Source organism: Rhinolophus hipposideros, assembly GCF_964194185.1.
Source record: "Rhinolophus hipposideros genome assembly, chromosome: 8".
NCBI lineage: Eukaryota > Metazoa > Chordata > Mammalia > Chiroptera > Rhinolophidae > Rhinolophus > Rhinolophus hipposideros.
The window spans coordinates 67,468,615-67,485,859 of NC_138054.1; the positions used below are offsets into that span (position 1 = coordinate 67,468,615).

Sequence of the window (17,245 nt, forward strand, 5' to 3'; positions counted from 1 at the left end):
ATGCATGTACAGACGGTGCCAAAAAATGTATACACATTTTAAGGCAAAAACTGTATTAAATTACGCTGATGGTAACCACTTTGAGCACCTCTTGTAATTGCAGAAGTCAAATGTTATCGGTATATATCGAGTGTTACGATTTTAAGTTTTTTTCCTTTCTTAAAATGTCTATACACAAGGCGGCTGGTTAGCTCAGTTGGTTAGAGTGCAGTGCTCTTAACAAGGTTGCCAGTTTGATCCCCACATGAGCCAGTGTGAGCTGCGCCCTCCACAACTACCCTGTTTCCCCCAAAATAAGACAGGGTCTTATATTAAGGTTTGCTCCAAAAGAAGCATGAGGGCTTATATTCAGGGGATGTCATCTTGAAAAATCATGCTAGTGTTATTTTCCGGTTAGATCTTATTTTCGGGGAAACACAGTAGATTGAAACAACTACTTGACTTGGAATTGATGGGTCCTGGAAAAACACACTTAAAATAAATTTAAAAAGTTAAAAAAAAAACAAAGTTGAATTAAAAAATAAAATGTCAGGGGCGGCCAGATGGCTCAGTTAGTTAGAGCGCAAGCTCTTAACAAGGTTGCTGGTTCAATTCCCGCATGGGATGGTGGACTGCGCCCCCTGCAACTAAGATTGTACACAGCGACTGGACTTGGAGCTGAGCTGCGCCCTCCACAACTAGATTGAAAGACAACGACTTGACTTGGAGATGATGGGCCCTGGAGAAACACACTGTTCCCCAATATTCCCCAATAAAATGTATTTTAAAAAAATATTTATAGATTTTTTGGCACCCTCTGTATATTTGTGTTTATTATCTCGCGCCCCCAATATAAGCACCATATTAGTGGGACTTTGTTTTATTCACTGCTGTATCCCCAGTGTCTAGAATAGTGCCCATTATAAATATTTAATTCAATTAATAAATTTTTGGATAAATCAAGGTATTTTCACACAATGGAATACGATGCAGCTATTAAAATGGAAAGGGGCTCATGGATGGGCTTCAGGGAGTTGATAAAACCCCCAAAATATGTATAAAACTTTGTATGCATGTACTTCTGTTAACTTTTGGGATAAGGGTCTTCTAAAAGAGATTGGTGAGTCAGAAAAAATAAAAAATTAGAAAGATGGTCACAATATATTAAGTGTAAAGTGTAGATTAGAAAAATATGCATTGTAACCCCTTTTGTATAAATATATATTTACATATGTGTATATATTATGTATCAGAAATAATAATGGAAGTGTACACATCAAATCTTACGTTTTTTTCTTGTTTGCAAGTTTGATTTTTTTTAAAATCCCAATGTCTTACTTTGGTTTTTTTGGTTTAGCTGCAGTGTTGTTTTTAATAGACTTTATTTCATAGAGCAATTTGAGGTTCACAGCAAAACTAAGCAGAAAATACAGTTCCCTTATACCCCCACCCATCCCCCATCCCACAAGCTTCCCCCACTATCAACATCTGGTGACAAAGTGGTACATTTGTTATAATCAGTGAACCTATACACATTATCACCCAAAGTCCATGATTTACATTAGGGTTCATTCGTGGTGTTGCACATTCTATGGATTTTGACAAATGTATAATGACATGTATCCCATTGATACCATTCTAGTATCATACAAAATAGTTCCAGTGCCCTAAAAACCCTCTGTGTTCTGCCTATTGATCCCCCCTCCCCTCTAACCCCTGGCACCAACTCATCTTTTTATTGTCTTCAGAGTTTTGCCTTTTCTAGAATGTCATAGATTTGGAATCACACAATATACAGCTTTTTCAGATTGGTGTCTTAGTAATATGCATTTAAGTTTCTTTCATGTCTTTGCATGGCTTGAGAGCCCATTTCTTTTTAGCACTGAATAATATTCCATTTTTAAAGGAATATATTTAAAAATAAAATGTGAAATGGAATTTCATTAATCATCTGTATTCTCTAAGATTTCTACAGAAAATATGTTTTCAAATCCAATTTTTATATACTTTTTTACATTTAAAATGATGAAGTCTACAATTCATAGACCTCATTCAAATTTCACCCATTTTATATGCACTCATCTGTGAGTGTATGTGTACTTAGTTCTATGCAATTTTATTATGAATACATGTGTAGATGTGTAACTACTACAGGCAAGAAACAGAACTGTTTGATTACAAGGCTCCCTTGTGCTATTCTATTACAGCCAGACGGATCTCACTTTCTACTTCCCCCATCCCTAATCCCTGGCAACCACTAATCCGTTCTACATCTCTCTTATTTTGTCATTTCAAGAATGTTATCTAAATTAAATCATACAGTATGTAATCTTTTGAGAATGACTCTTTTTTCACTTAGCACAATTCCCTTCAGAGATCTATCCTAGCTTTTGTGTGAATAAATTGTTTATTCCCTTTTATTGCTGAGTAGTACTGCATAGCATGGATGTACCCCAGTTTAACCATTCACCAACGGAAGGGCATTGGTATGGGAAGGTTTTGATCTGATTTAATGTGTTAAAAAATCAGAGTGATTGCCATATGGAAATAGGCTGGGATGAGGGGAGGAAGGAGGACCAGGTAGGAGGCTATTCAATGAGAGAGAGAAGATGGTTGATTAGACCAGGGTAACAACAGCAGAGGTAGTGAGGAGTGATTAGACTCTGGATATAATTTGAAAGCAGGACTGACAGATTTGCTGATAGATTGATTTGGGGGTAAGAGAAAAGGAGTCAGGGATGACTCCAAGGTTTTTTCGGCCTAAGCAACTTGAAGAGTGGAGTTTCCATTTTACTGCGAGGAAGAGAAGACTAGAGGAAAAGCAGGCCTAGAAGGAAAAGGGGGGAAATCAAATGATGGTAATTGTTACTTTTTAGATAGGCAAACAAACAAAAGATTGGGAGCAGTGAGAGTGTGAAGAATGGGAATTCTCATGAGAATATAAATTGACTCAAACTTCCTAGGAGGCAATTTGACAGTAAAGTAAATGTATAATCTTCTGATCCACCAATTTTTCTTCTAGAAATTTTTTCTATAGAAATACCAGAATCAAAAATATCCAAAAATACAAGCACAGCAATTTCAGCATTATTTGTATTAGAGAAATTGGTATCTTAAATATACATCAATAAAGCAGTGATTAAAAAATTAATTTCATTACATCGATATATCATAGAATATGATACAGCCATGAAAAAGATTGAAATGGCTCTAAATAATGAAAAAAAGGATTGAAACGAGTCTAAATATTTTGACATGTAAAGATATATAACACATATTAACTGAAAGGATGTTGCAGAAGAACTCATTTTTGTAAAATAAATACAAAGATACAAAATAAACACCTCATCTTATTGTACTGCGCTTTATTGCACTTCACAGGTATTGCTTTTTTACAAACTGAAGGCAACACCCTCCACCAACAACTCACTTTATTATGATACTTGTTTTATTACTGTGGTCTGGAACCTAAACTGCAATATCTCCAAGGTATGCCTGTGTGTGTGAGCTTATATACTTTCTCCCTCTTTATATGTGAATATAAACAGAAAAGAATCGGAGAGATACTTTTCACTTTATGTATAATATCCTTTTAATATTTTTTCTAATTAAAAAGTAATCACAGGGAGAAGGAATGGGGAGTGACTGCTTAATGGGTACGGGGTTTTCTTTTGGGGTGATTTTTGGAACTTGACAGAGGAGGTAATTACACAACGTTGTAATGCCACTGAATTGTACACGTTAAAATGGTTAATTTTATGTTATGTGAATAAACAAAAGAGAACTACAAATGGGGGAGGGGAAAGTTTTTTTTATTTAGGTGGCAACATTTTTCTTTCTTCAATAGTGATTTGGACACTCTGATATCTGAATCTCAAGCCCTTGCTTAGTTAAACACTTTTGGAGCCCACAGCTTTTAACGACCAAGGAAACAAAACTTCTCTAAAGAGTAGTTGTCCTCACCCACTAAGACCAGGTTGGCATAGATCTCCAGCATCACCTCTCTGTACAGGGCCCTTTGTGCAGGGTCCAGTTGCCCCCACTCCTCCTCCGTGAAATCCATAGCCACATCCTTGAACGTAACAGGTTCCTAAAATACCAATGAACAGTAATTCCTCTTCAGTTAGCAAGCATCTACACTACCGTTTGTGGTACAAAGGGTAAACTTGGCAACACTGAGAAAGGTAGGCAGAATAAAAGGGACTTCAGAGTTCTGCCCCAAGCCATAAGAGTAATTAAAAGAACAATTTTTAAAAATTACATAATATCTTATGCAGAGGCTCACCCAGACTAATAATATGAAGAGCACTTAAAAATCAATTTAAAAAGATAAAATATGCTGCCTCACAAATTATCAAAGAAATGGACATTCAGATAATGAGACATTGTTTCCCCCTATCCATTGGGCAAAGACTTATAATACCCATTACTAGTTCAAGTGTGAGGAAGCAGGTACCCTCATACACTGTTGGAAGATATATAAACTGGTACAAACTCTTGGGGAGAACTGTTTGGCAGTATTTATCAAACATATCCTTTAATCCAGCAATTCCAATTCTAGACATTCATCCTCATTAAGATAAGTAATGACTTCCTTGCTGATAAATCCAATAGAAAGTTTTTACTCCTTTTTATGCTCGACTCCGTGGCATTATTTGGCCCTGCTGACGACACAATCTTCCTCAAACTCTCTCCTCTTAGAGTCTGGATAGCCTAGTAACTTGGTTTTTGTCTACTTCTCTGATCTCTCTTTCTTAGTCTCCTCTACTCGACTCATCAATGCTGGGGTTCTCTGGGTTGGATCCCATGTCCTCTTGTCATTCCCCTATATGACCTCACCTATTCTGATAGCTTCAAATGCCATCTGAAGGTTGACAACTATCAAATGTACATTGGCAGCCAAGATCTCTAGCTAGAACTAGAGTCCCACATCTAACTCTACTTGATGAATACCCAGTGTGAAGGACTGCCTGACCTACAGTAGGAAATCAATGAAATAAATACCCTCTTGGATGTCTCAAAGGCATCTAAATCAACACACTCAATTCAGACTTCATCTCCCTTTCTAAACCTGCTTATCTCCCAGTTCCCTAAATCAGGAAACCAGACCTCAACCACCCAGATGTTCAAGTCAGAAAAACAGGGGTCATGCTTGATTTCCTCTCTTATCCCTTATGTCTGATCCATCACTAAATTATGGATGACTTTGCAGGGTTTAAGACTTCAGTGGAGGAAGTAACTGCAGAGGTGGTGGAAACAGCAAGAGAACTAGAATTAGAAGTGGAGCCTGCAGAAGTGACGGAATTGCTGCAATCTCATGATAAAATGTTAATGGATGAGGAATTGCTTCTTATGGATGAGAAAAGAAAGTGAGATGGGATCACTACTCATGGTGAAGATGCTATGAAGATTGTTGAAATGGCAACAACGAATTTAGTATGTTACATAAACTTAGTTGGTAAAGCAGCAGCAGGGTGTGAGGATTGACTCCAATTTTGAAAGAAGTTCTACTGTGGGTAAAATGCATCACACACTACAGAGAAATTGTTTATGAAAGGAAGTCAGTCAATCGATGCAGCAAATTTCATTGCTGTTTCATTTTAAGAACTGCCCCAGCCACCCCAACCTTCAGCAACCCTGATCAGTGAGCAGCCACCAACATCGAGGCATGACCCTCCATTGGCTAAAAGATGACAACTCGCTGAAGGCTCACATGATGGTTAGCATTTTTTAGCAATAAAGTATTTTTTAATTAAGGTATGTATATTTTTAAACATAATGCTATTGCACAATTAATAGACTAGACATAAACATAACTTATATGCACTAGCAAACCAATTTCATGTGACACCCTTTATCGTGATACTCGTTTTATTGCAGTGGTCTGGATCAGAACGTGCAGTATCTCTAAGGTCTGCCTAGATCTATTACTCAAAGAGATTCCACACATATTTTCTCAATTACTGACAGGTCAAGCAAACAATAATACATCAGCAAATATACAGAAATTTTGAATAAGTCAGATCTTATGGACACCTACAGAACTTGGCACCTACCTTTAGAGAACATACATCAAGCACACAGGAAACAATGCAAAAACTGACTATACACTAGGCCACAAAGTACTTATCAACAACAAAAAGACTTGAAAGTGGTATAAAAGTTCCCCATACATTCAAATCTTCTCTTTAAGAGATAAAAGCTCACCTCTTTCTAAAGTCTTTCTCGATCACCCCAGTGCACACTGATTTTTCCCCTCCTCAGCACAGACAGGACTGACTGCAGTCCTCAACATGAATATACCAATGAGCATGGAGCAGTCATGACTAAGTGGATAAATGCACGAGCAACTCGTTAGGAAGAGAGCAAACTTAATGGAGGGCACCAGACAAGAAGGGAGCATTCCCTTAGGAGTCTTTCAATTCACAGATTAGGCCCAGCCCTCTAGTTGTGTACAATTTAGGATCAATCTCTGGATGAGGAGATTTGTCCATTGACAACACTTGTACAGCAGAGAAAACAGACCAAGAGAGGAATCCTGGCTCCAACATTTAATAGCTTGGTGAACCAGACAAGCCTCTAAGCCTCACTGAGACAGCTGCTGTATGTGTAAAATGGGAATATCCACTTCTCACAATTGTGAGCTAAAAGTCAACGATGACTGTATGTAGCATGCAGTAAGCGTTCCATAAATGTTGGTTTCCGTCTTTCCTAAGGAAGAAAGAGGAACTTATCGTTTTCCTCAAGAGTAGATACATTGTAGACTGAAACAGGAAAATCGCATCTCACCTGGGAATCAGTCATGTCTTCTTCCTCGTGGGCGGGGGCAGGGTGTTAGGAAGGCCAAGCTGTAGGAGAAAGGAGCCATGAAGCCAAGCCTGACTTGCGGCCCCAGCGTGGCCAGCTGGGACAACTGTTCAGCCTTGCCTGAACCATTCCCTCACCACTCTGCCCTGTGATGCCTTCTCCACACCACAGATCGCCCACCATTTCAGGTAAGTCCTCTTCCCTCTGTCCTGAGCCAAAACCTCCACGGACTCTGTTCCCTGAAAGTGCTCACCCGACCCAAGCCTTGCTAAGTAACCTCTGCAGCTCCAGCAGCTCTGGGACCCCTTCCTCCTCCAGACTCCAGCCTTGGCACGGGTGTTTAAGCGGGAGACCCCAGGTCACAGGTGTGTCCTCTCAAAATAGGTTCCAGCTGCCTGTGGGGGGCCACAGCCTTCATTCTTATGGCTTGTTCCTATGGGCTCTGGAACACTGTTTCCTCGGCTGGCATCTTTGGGCCCCAAGTCTTTGTACCCCCAGCAAGAGGCCTACAGTCGGAAACCCAGCCGGACTCAAAGTTACGCTAAGTATCCCCCTGGGTACAGACCTGGAGGGACTCAGACTGGGGACCTCTGGACACCGGGACTGCCACACTTGCGGGAGAAACCCGAGGCACCAAAGCGTGGAAGCAGCCGGCGCGCACTGCGCTGCGCCGGGAGCCCCGCACCTGACCCCGGCCGCCGCTATCCCGGGATCGCGGCCGGGACCCGAGGCCGCTCACAGCCGGGAGCAGCGGGACACAGGGCTGCCGAGCCAAGGCTGCAGTCGGAAGGCAAAAAGGATCCTGGAGCCACTCGGGAGGCAGGTTCCTAATGCTCTTGTCTGAGGTGAGCAAAGCTGGGTGCAGTGACTGCTTTGGGGAAGTTGGAAGGATTCAACCCTCCGCCGCCAAATCGCAGGCGCTGCTCTTTCTTGGGACCGTAGCTCCTGGGGCCCCAGGTACGGGGCTTCAAGTTGCTCAATCCCACCCCCTCTCTGGCCCTCTGATCTTCATCTTCCCGCTGACCCGTGGTGCCCCTCCGCACCCCAAGCTTGCAGGGAGCAGCTACCGGCATTGCGAAGCGGTACCCAGACTCACCTGCCCCGCACTCGCACGCCGGGCGGAGCCCGCTGCTGGGTCCCACTGCGCCTGCGCTGGGAGCTGGAGGCGCCTCCCACAAGACCCTGCGGCACCTCCCACAAGACCCTGCGGCGCTGCCCCAGTGCCCTGACCCGGTGCCGGGCGCTGCCCCGTCCTTCACGCTGTAGCGTGTGGACTTCCCTCTTTCAGCCTTATCAGGGGCTGGAAAACTCATTTTTTAAATTTTAGTTCCTGGGACCCGACAATGGGAGTGCAGACGGCTTTCCTTTTTGGCGTGAAGCGCGCGCCGCCCCGCGGAGCCCCGGGAGGGTGGGGTGGGCTGAGCCGGGGTGAGCCGCCTTGGGACTAATCCTACTCTGTGCCCTTCGGAGTGTGGCTCCTAAGCGATTTGGGGACTAACAGGAGGGAAAAGAGACTGGTGTCTCCTATCTGGAGTGTCTCCTATTTGGCCAGTGGTCCTCTCTGGAATGTCACCACACTGGCTACCACTGACACCAGCACAGGTGCCACGGGCAGACAGGTGTTATATGGCAAGGTCGCGAGGGGCAGGTGTGCGCGGCCCTCCCTCCTGCACAGATCTCGATGGGGAGCCCCACCCCACTGCGACCTCTTACACCCCTCTGGGTCCGTCCCCGCCCCCAGCTAGCGTACTTAATAGGGTGTCTACTGGGCCTCTCCTTTGTCTGCTTTACTGTTTCTGCACAGGCTTCCAAGGCCCTTCTTGCCTTGGAAGGGCAAGAAGAACCCGTCTCCGTGGGGGAATCTCTTGGAACCATTCTCATTTGAGTTTTAAAGAGAACTCCAGGGATTCTCTCCCAAGGCTGATTCCTGACTGCTGATTCCCATCCCGGCTCTCCAACCTTTTAGTAGTTATATGAAGTTATGGGGGTGCGTAGAGCAGGTCTGGGGAGAAGCGTAAGGGGAGAGAAGTCGTTTTGGTCACTTTTTAATAGGTCCTGGAAGGGTTTGCTTGCCCTCATTACCTCCCTTTACGTCCTTACTCTAAGAGCAGCCAGCTGCTTTGTTGTGGGTGTTCCGTGTAGTACTTGGAGAGGTCTGTGTGGCGAAGAACTTTTGTCTCCCGCCAGGTAGGACCTGGAGCCTGCCAACACCGCTTGAGTAAGTTTGGAAGTGGATCTCCTGAGGCCTGCCAATCACCACATAAGTGAGCTTGGAAGTATGTCCTTCCCTCTGTTGAGCTTTAAGATGACTGTAGCCCCAGCCAACATCCTGATTGCAATCTTAAAGGAGTCTCTTGAGCCAGAGGATCCCGTGAAGCTATGTCCAGACTGTGGCTGTCATCTTCGGCACATTGGTGATAAGGTTGCTCTCGTTAATGCATTCTACCCCAGAGGAAGGAGCATCTCTTTTCCCAACCACCTAGTCCAGAACACCAACATCATCTGTTGTCTGCATTCTGAGGCAATTGCCTCTTCACTGGTCTCCCTATTTGCCCTCTTGCCACCCCTACTACCTGTTGCCCCCCACACATAGCCAGAGAGAACTTTTCAAAAGTAAATCAAGACTATTCTACTCTTCTCAAAATCCTCAACGCCTTCTCACCACATTTGGAATGAACTCACATAACCTGGTACCTGTCTAATGCACAAAACTCATCTCCACTTCTCTGCTCCAGCCAGACTGGACTTCTTACCGATTCTCAATGGGCCAGACTCACTCTTGCCTCAGGACCCTTGCACGATCTTTGCGAGGCTCCCTCCTTCACTTCACTCAGGTCTGTTTAAAAGTCTCCTTTTAGAGGTCTTCCTTGGCCCCTCCACCTTAGTTTCCTGTCACATTCAATCTCCTCACAGGTTTTAAAAAAATATTTTAGTTATCAATATCTGAGAGTATTGTATGTTTGATTATTGGTTTTTGAATTCTTGGAGCACTGGTACCTTGCCTTTTTTACTCACTGCTATATAATCAATATATAATCAGAACAGGGGGTCAGCAGTCTACACCAAAGGGCCAAATCTGGTTTGCTGGCTGTTTTATAAATAGTTTTATTAGACTATAACCACACTCATTCATTTACATGTCTATGGCTGCTTTCATGCTACTGAAGCAGAGTAGTCATAACAGAGACAATTTTCCATAGAACCTAAAATATTTAATATCTGGTCCTTTACAGAAAAAGTTTGCCAACCCGATTTATAGCAATTAATATTAATGCATCAGCTTTCTATTATTTGCTTAGTGGATCTTGTTATTATTTTTCATCCTTTCTGTATAATTTTGCTTCAGTGTTCTTGTATGCAACTTGTTTCTGGTTTTGTTTTCTTTTTAAATCTGATAGTCTCTACTTTGGAAAAATATGGATTTTTAGGTCTCTCTTTTGTTAAGACGAAAAGAAGAAGAATAAAAAGAATCTCCTCCCTCTTGGTTCAAATATAATGAAGACAGAGAACCTTGATACAAGAGAAACAGTCACTTTGACCTTAAAGATATGTTGTACTGCTGCTGTGCTGTGAAAGACCTTGCTCAGATCAGACTAAATAAATTCTTTCTCTGCCCCACAGAAAGCAATCTCATTCTAATTAAACATGTTTACTGCCTTACTAGCTATAATTAACTCCTAGACTTAAAAAAATTATTTCAAGAAAACATTTTTCATAAGAGATAGTATTAGTTCATGAAATAATTTAGTAATATCACCAATTTACCTTCTTTCTTCCTTCCTTTCCCCAAAAAGCTACCAGCTCTTTTGATTTGGGGTTGGGGAGAGCACCTGATTATCTATCTACCTTTTGCAATGCAAATTATAAAGTGCTTCTGACAGATTGAAAAAAAAAAACCCCTAAATATAACACAGAACATCATTATTCCTCAGGAAGATGATTTAATCCATTTGCATTTATTGTGATTAGTGATATACTTTGACAAATTCTGCAGTTTCACTTTTGCTTTCTATTTACCATGCCTTTTCTTTGTTGCTTCAGTTTTCTTTTCCTGTTTTCTATTGGATTTATAGTTCTCATTATTTCCTTTATTCTCTGTAGTGATTTGTGATGTAGTCTATTTTTTTTAATAGTTAGCCCTCAATTTTTAACATGCACATTTAACAAGGTATAAAGTTAATATTTTTATCCGTTTCTAGAACAAGGACTTTATAACACTTTAACGCTGATTCTTCCCACTTTTCCAATCTTACTATCTAGAACATTCATTTCACCTTCGAGCTCTCTTCCAAATCATCATTTAAATCACACCCAACGTAAAGTCAGATTTACCAACATGTTTACAATTTATTTGTTCATCAGTATTTTTTGTATTCTACTCTTCTTGGATGTTTGATGTTAATGATGTTTTTCTCAGGAAAATGAGATTTCAGGTGATATTTTCTTCATCAGCTATTTTTGGTTTTATGTATGTAGGTGTGTGTGTATATATGTACATATACATATAATAAGCATGCATTATATAAGCATAAAAATAAAGTATCTTAGCTGAAACTAAAATAATATTGTATGTCCACTATAATTGAAAAATAAAAACAAAAAAATATATACCTATCTTCATACTAGAAAAAATCAACCTAATGTCTTATTATAAACAGTACAAAGAAAGGTAACATATTTGAGTGTTCCTGTTAAAAGGGGGAAGTAAAAATATCTCAAGGTGTAACATTCTAGAGGGAAGGTGGGTATGAAAAAGGATATTCTGTTTATATTACGCATGGCTATTTCCGAGTGTTTTGACAACTAGACAAAGGCTCAGACTTCAAATAAAGAAAAATAGGCTTCTGGGGAATCTAAGGTCATGTTTGAGCTGAGTGCTAATTAACATTTTGGGATTCTTGCCAAAATCATGTTCTGAGGTTGAGGTTATACAGGAAAAGAATGAAAGCTCCCCACATAGTAATATATGTGTCCAATACTACAATATTAGGAGTTAAAGAAGTCTGGAAATGTGGGGAAATTATTTTTTATTGTCCTTTTTTCAGATTAATGGTCATACCTATAGCTTTAAATATAGAAGTACTTTGTCCACAAACGTGTCTTGAGGTTGAAAGAGAACATATTAAACATATTATTTGAAAATATAAATCATTATTTTAAAATTTACTTGTAGCATTATTTACAATAGCTAAGACATGGAATGACCTAAGTGTCCATCAATGAATGAGGGGATAAAGAAATAGTGGTGAGGGTGTGTGTGTGTGTGTGTGTGTGTGTGTATCTCACACATATATATGTGTGGGTGTGTATGTGTATATATATATCTCACATATATACATATACTTACACATACACACACACACCAGGGGTGCCAAAAAATGTATACAAGTGGACACTTTGGTCAATGCTGCTCAAGCAGTAGTTCACTGTAATTAGAAGTGTCTGGATGCTGATGGTAACCACTTTGAGCACCTCTTGCAGAAGTCAAATGTTACTTGTATTCATCTTTTGTTGTTGGTATATACTGAGTATTACAATTTTAATAGTTTTTTCCTTTCTTAAAATGTGTATACATTTTTTGGCACTCCCAGTATATACAACATATTATTCAGCCATAAAAAAGAAGGAAATCTTGCCATTTGTGACATCATGGGTGAACCTTGAAGGCATTATGCTCAGTGAAATAAATCAGATAAAGACAAATGCCATATGACCTCATGGAATTTTTAAAAATATGAATTCATAGACAGAGAATAGATTAGTAGTTGCCAGAGGCAGGGATACAGCGTGTGCAAAATGGGTGAAGGGGGTCAAAAGGTACAAACTTCCAGTTATAAAAGTAAGTAATAGGGATGTAATGTACAGCATGGTGACTATAGTTCATAATACTGTATTGTATATCTGAAAGTTACTAAGAGAATAATTTTGAAAGTTCTCATCAAAAGCAAAAAACTTTGTAGCTGTGTGGTAATGGGTGTTAACTATAATAGATTTATTGTGGTCAACATTTCACAATACATACAAATATTGACTCACATCTGAAACTAATGTATGACAATTATATCTCAATTTAAAAAGATAAATTTAGGAATACATTTTTAAAAAATATGTTCAAGAATATAAAATACTACAATAACTTGTGATCATAACAATAATTAACAACACAGGGTCTTTGCAAAGATAAGGGTCTTCCAATTATGTGTAAATATCTAGTTCTTGTAACCCTATTTTATTCAATTAAAATGTATGTGATGTTTTATGAAAAGAACTGGATTTTACTTAAAAATAATTTGCATACTTGATCATTAGTAGCCACGATTTTCTTCACACCTCACAGTCTCAGAATGTTGCTGCTGATCTATGCATTTGCATAGTATGTACAACAGTGTGTCCCAGTTTTCCCCTCTCAAATGTGAGCTCTAGACCTAAGAATTGCATTATAACTGTGGCTAACAAACTGATTCTGAAAACAATTCAGAATTGTCTTGCAAAGTTCCCTTTTGGAATTGTCTTCAGAATCAGTTTGCCAATCACATAGGATATTCTTTAGGTATTTATAATCACGGGACTTTCCTTTTTTCAGCTCAACAGAAACTTCTGGAATGACTGCAAAAGTGAAACTAGCATGTAACCTCCTAAATAACTTGGAAAGTGTTAAAGAAAAAGATATTCAATGACACTTGTTAAAGGTGGCAAGGCAGACCTTATTCAGGACTACGGCGTTTCCCGAAAATGAGACCTAGCCAGACCATCAGCTCTAATGAGTCTTTTGGAGCAAAAATTAATATAAGACCTGGTCTTATTTTAATATAAGACTGGGTATAATACTATGTGTCCCAGTAGGGACCACGGCAAAGGGATTTCAGTAGGGGAGGAAAGATTGAGCTCAACTCCGAATACAGAATGGACTAGTGGGAATTTACAGCCAAGGAGAAGGGTGGGGGTGGAAAATTAGTAAAACACCAGGGGTAAGGGGGAGGATTCTTGCTGAAGACAGGGCAGGGTGGTCAGACATCATCCGAAGGATGGAAAAGGCACTGATCAGATATCAAGGGTGGGGCATTTTGGTTAAACTAACTTAGGGTTCTTGCTACAACTGAATTTTACAAAGAAGTGTACAGACGGGCCTAGGAGAAGTTTCAAGAGCCTGACTAAACTTTGGTCAAAGATATTTATCAGTAAGGATTTGTAGTTGCACAACAGCCTAGCCAACTGTCCCTTCATGTCTTTCCTTAACGAAAGAAGAGTTTGTGAGGTTGTGCCTTTCTGGGACTCTGTTCCATCCTTGTGTTTACACCTTATGTCTCTCTGTCTGGTCCCCAAAAGATGGTTTGCAGCCAAAGACGGGACGGGAGATACAACCTAAGCCAGGTGGAACTGAGTGGGGACCCCAAATGAGCTGCCTCAGACAGGTATGGGAAGGGGCCTTGCCTCTCCTTCCCCCTGCTTGGGAAAGTCTGTTGCCGGCTCTGGCTTTCCCCTTGCACCTGTTTCCACTTCTCTCAACAGAGTTGTTACAATGTGAAAGACTTGATCCTGAAAAGGTACATACTTTAGGTACAAAACATCCTGGGACCTTGTGCTTCAGACAAAGGGTGATTGGAATAAACATTTTCTGTTATGAAGTCTAGCCTCACAGACCTTGTAAGAAACAATGTTGCTTTCTTGTAGTTGTAGACCTATCAATAAAAACCTCCAGCCAGCTTTATTCTGGGCTCCAGTCCTCTGAGACTGAAAGACCCCTGGCCTTCAGAGAGATTTAACTGCATTAAGTCCCTGTTTGTTTCTCGCTTAAAAACTTAACCCAAACCGCCCCTTCTCGCATCCTCACTGCCCTTGTTGTGCAGGACGGGACAAAGATTTAATTTAGATCCTTAGGTTCTAAGTATGCTTTTTCAAAAAAGCACTACCATTCATTTAGGATCATTACTCCACATTACTCTTCAAAGAATGGCTAATAAAAGAAACAATGCAACATAGTTGTAACTGAGCTTAAAATTGAAAGAGGCTTGATTTCTGAATTTAGTTTCAAGCTGTTTTAGCACCACCCAAGAAAAGGCATAAAGGTTTTCTGACATTATCAATGGATATTGTGGACAGCAGTAAAAACTTTAGCTTAAATAATGGATACTTCATCCTTTAAGGGATAGTGGGACTTAACAAAATTCACATTCCAAAGCAAAGCTGCTAAGCAGAAAAACTTGCTCTTTTCAACTTAATTAAAGCTGCCTATGCTGTTATATAGAATATTCCAGGCACCCCTAGGAGCTAAACCTGTATCAACTTCTTACAAAAAAATACAAAAATCTTACACAAAAACCACCAAAACTAGCTCCTCGGAAGTTGCAAGGTATCATGACACCCTAATTTATTAAAATTACATACAGATGATATCTTAGTTAAACACTACTTGAACTGGGCTTACATCTTATGTAGATGCACCAATGAAAAAGAACAGGGATATTTGAACGCAAATGTTTTATTTACATATTTATTTAAATACTTCTTTTCAACTGAATACTTGTAATACAGAATACAATTGCTGTTGCCCTCTCAATAGGCATCTTGTTAATTTTTTTGTCTTGGTGTTTACATACATAGGAAAATATCTTTATAACAAATTTTATAATTAAAGAGGAGACTCTGAGATTCAGTAACACTGTCATGCCCTTTAAAAGTGCCAGCAAACAGATGAAAATATTACTGCAGTTCATATTACTTATTAAACCCTTTTTTTCACTTGCATGTTATTGTTAGAAGAAAAAAATGGTGATTTTACTGCAAAAATTTAATATATATAATTTAATGTAATGTATAAACATTTTATGCTCACACTTGCATAATTGTATAACTTGTTATAAAAATAAAAAATCAGGGATGATAAATGTGGTTTTCACTTATTCCCTGTTTAATTTATGCTTACTTTCCAAGCTCTATCCTCTATTATTTATAATTCAAGTTTTCTGTGATCTTTTCTATAGAAACTTTATTATTGCTTCCAAAACATGATTGGCATTACCTTTTTATGGGAATCCACTCTTCCAAATTCATTCAAATTTGTGGATTTCACCTCATCGTGAATTCTCTGCTTAGTAAGATTTATTTAATATCTAAGGCTTTCTCATATTCATAAAGTATTATGTATGAATTTTCTGATGTACAATAAGATGTGACTTCTGCGAAAATGCTTTCCTACATTTGTTACATTCATAGGGCTTTTCTCCTGTATGAGTTATCTGATGTCTAAGGAGATGAGACTTTTTAATGAAGGCTTTGCCACATTTAATACATGCGTAAGGTTTCTCTCCTGTGTGAATTCTTTGATGGGCAACAAGCACAGATGTGTTGCCAAAAGCTTTGCCACATATGATACATCGGTAGGGTTTCTCTCCGGTATGAAATCTAGAATGTTTAGAAAGGGATGAATTATACTTGAAGGTTTTCCCACATTCCTTACATTCAAAAGAGTTCTCCAGTGTATGAGATTTCATATGTTGATTAAAGGAGGAATGCCAAGTGAATGATTTCCCGCACTGACTGCATTCATAAGGTTTCTCTCCGGTGTGAAGTCGCTGGTGGACCACAAGATGTGCTTTATACATAAAAGCTTTCCCACAATCATTGCACACAAAGGGTCTCTCTCCATTATGAATTTTCTGATGAGTTGCAAAGTGTGCCTTACTGCTATAGGCTTTCACACAGTCATTGCATTCAAAGGGTTTTTTTCTTATATGATTTTTTTCATGTCTAATAAAATGAAATTTCTTTTGGAAGGCTTTCCCACATTGCTTGCATTCATAAAGGTTTTCTTTAGTATAACATCTGTTATAATTAAGTAAGTCTAAAGTAGGTTGCAAACTCTTCTCATATGATTTGCATTTATATGATATTTTTCTTGTAGGATTAAGACTTGTGCTTATATTATAACCATGGAGTCTCTCCACAGTCAGAATTTTATTGAACATGAACAAAACTGAATTAAAAAAATTGTCTTTGCTTTCCTGGTGCTTCTCTGTTTCATCAAGTGGGCACTCAGCTTCTAAAAAGGAGTACAATAAAACATTCCTAGTTAATTTTTTCCATCAACAGTTAAAGAGATAAACTTACATGACTTCAAATCTAGTCTCATTTTGAAACAAATACTATATTTTCCTTGCTCCTGAGCTTTAAGAATAAAACTAAAAGAGGAAATGGGAGCAGATAAAATGACAATAATGAGAATAGATGGCTTAGTTTTAACTTATGGAAAGACAGTAATATTGGCACAAGGTACAGTGATTTGGGTACAAAGGAAGTCAAAGATTGCTCATCAAATGTGTGAGGTTAGTTCATAAAATGAGTACATTATGGAGATTAATAGACAGGGTAACTAGCGAAACGAGACACAGGGTTAAGGAAAAATATCCGAGGAAAAACTAGATGAAGAAGGCAGATCAGAATGAGAGTCCTCGTTACCTAA

The 17,245-nt window shown here is 39.4% G+C and overlaps 1 protein-coding gene across 8 annotated transcripts in view; it reads right to left on the minus strand.

The window, feature by feature from the left end:
* The window catches only part of LOC308500821 (exonuclease V-like), a 64,803-nt gene that overhangs the window by 26,608 nt on the left and 20,950 nt on the right, over positions 1-17,245 (minus strand). For 2 of the 8 annotated variants that reach the window (XR_013993791.1, XR_013993793.1), the window contains exons 1-2: positions 7,883-7,916; positions 6,769-6,827 (exon numbers count right to left, since the gene is read on the minus strand). The exons of 4 other annotated variants lie outside the window; for them this stretch is intronic. Coding sequence is in view for 2 of the 4 variants with exons in the window: in XM_081056258.1 (XP_080912384.1) it covers positions 15,924-16,825 (902 nt within the window). In the remaining 2 variants the exon portion in view is untranslated. Of the gene's footprint in view, positions 1-6,768; positions 6,828-7,882; positions 7,917-15,124; positions 16,826-17,245 lie in introns of those variants that run through there. 2 more of the 8 variants (XM_081056258.1, XM_081056259.1) reach the window with 2 other exon arrangements.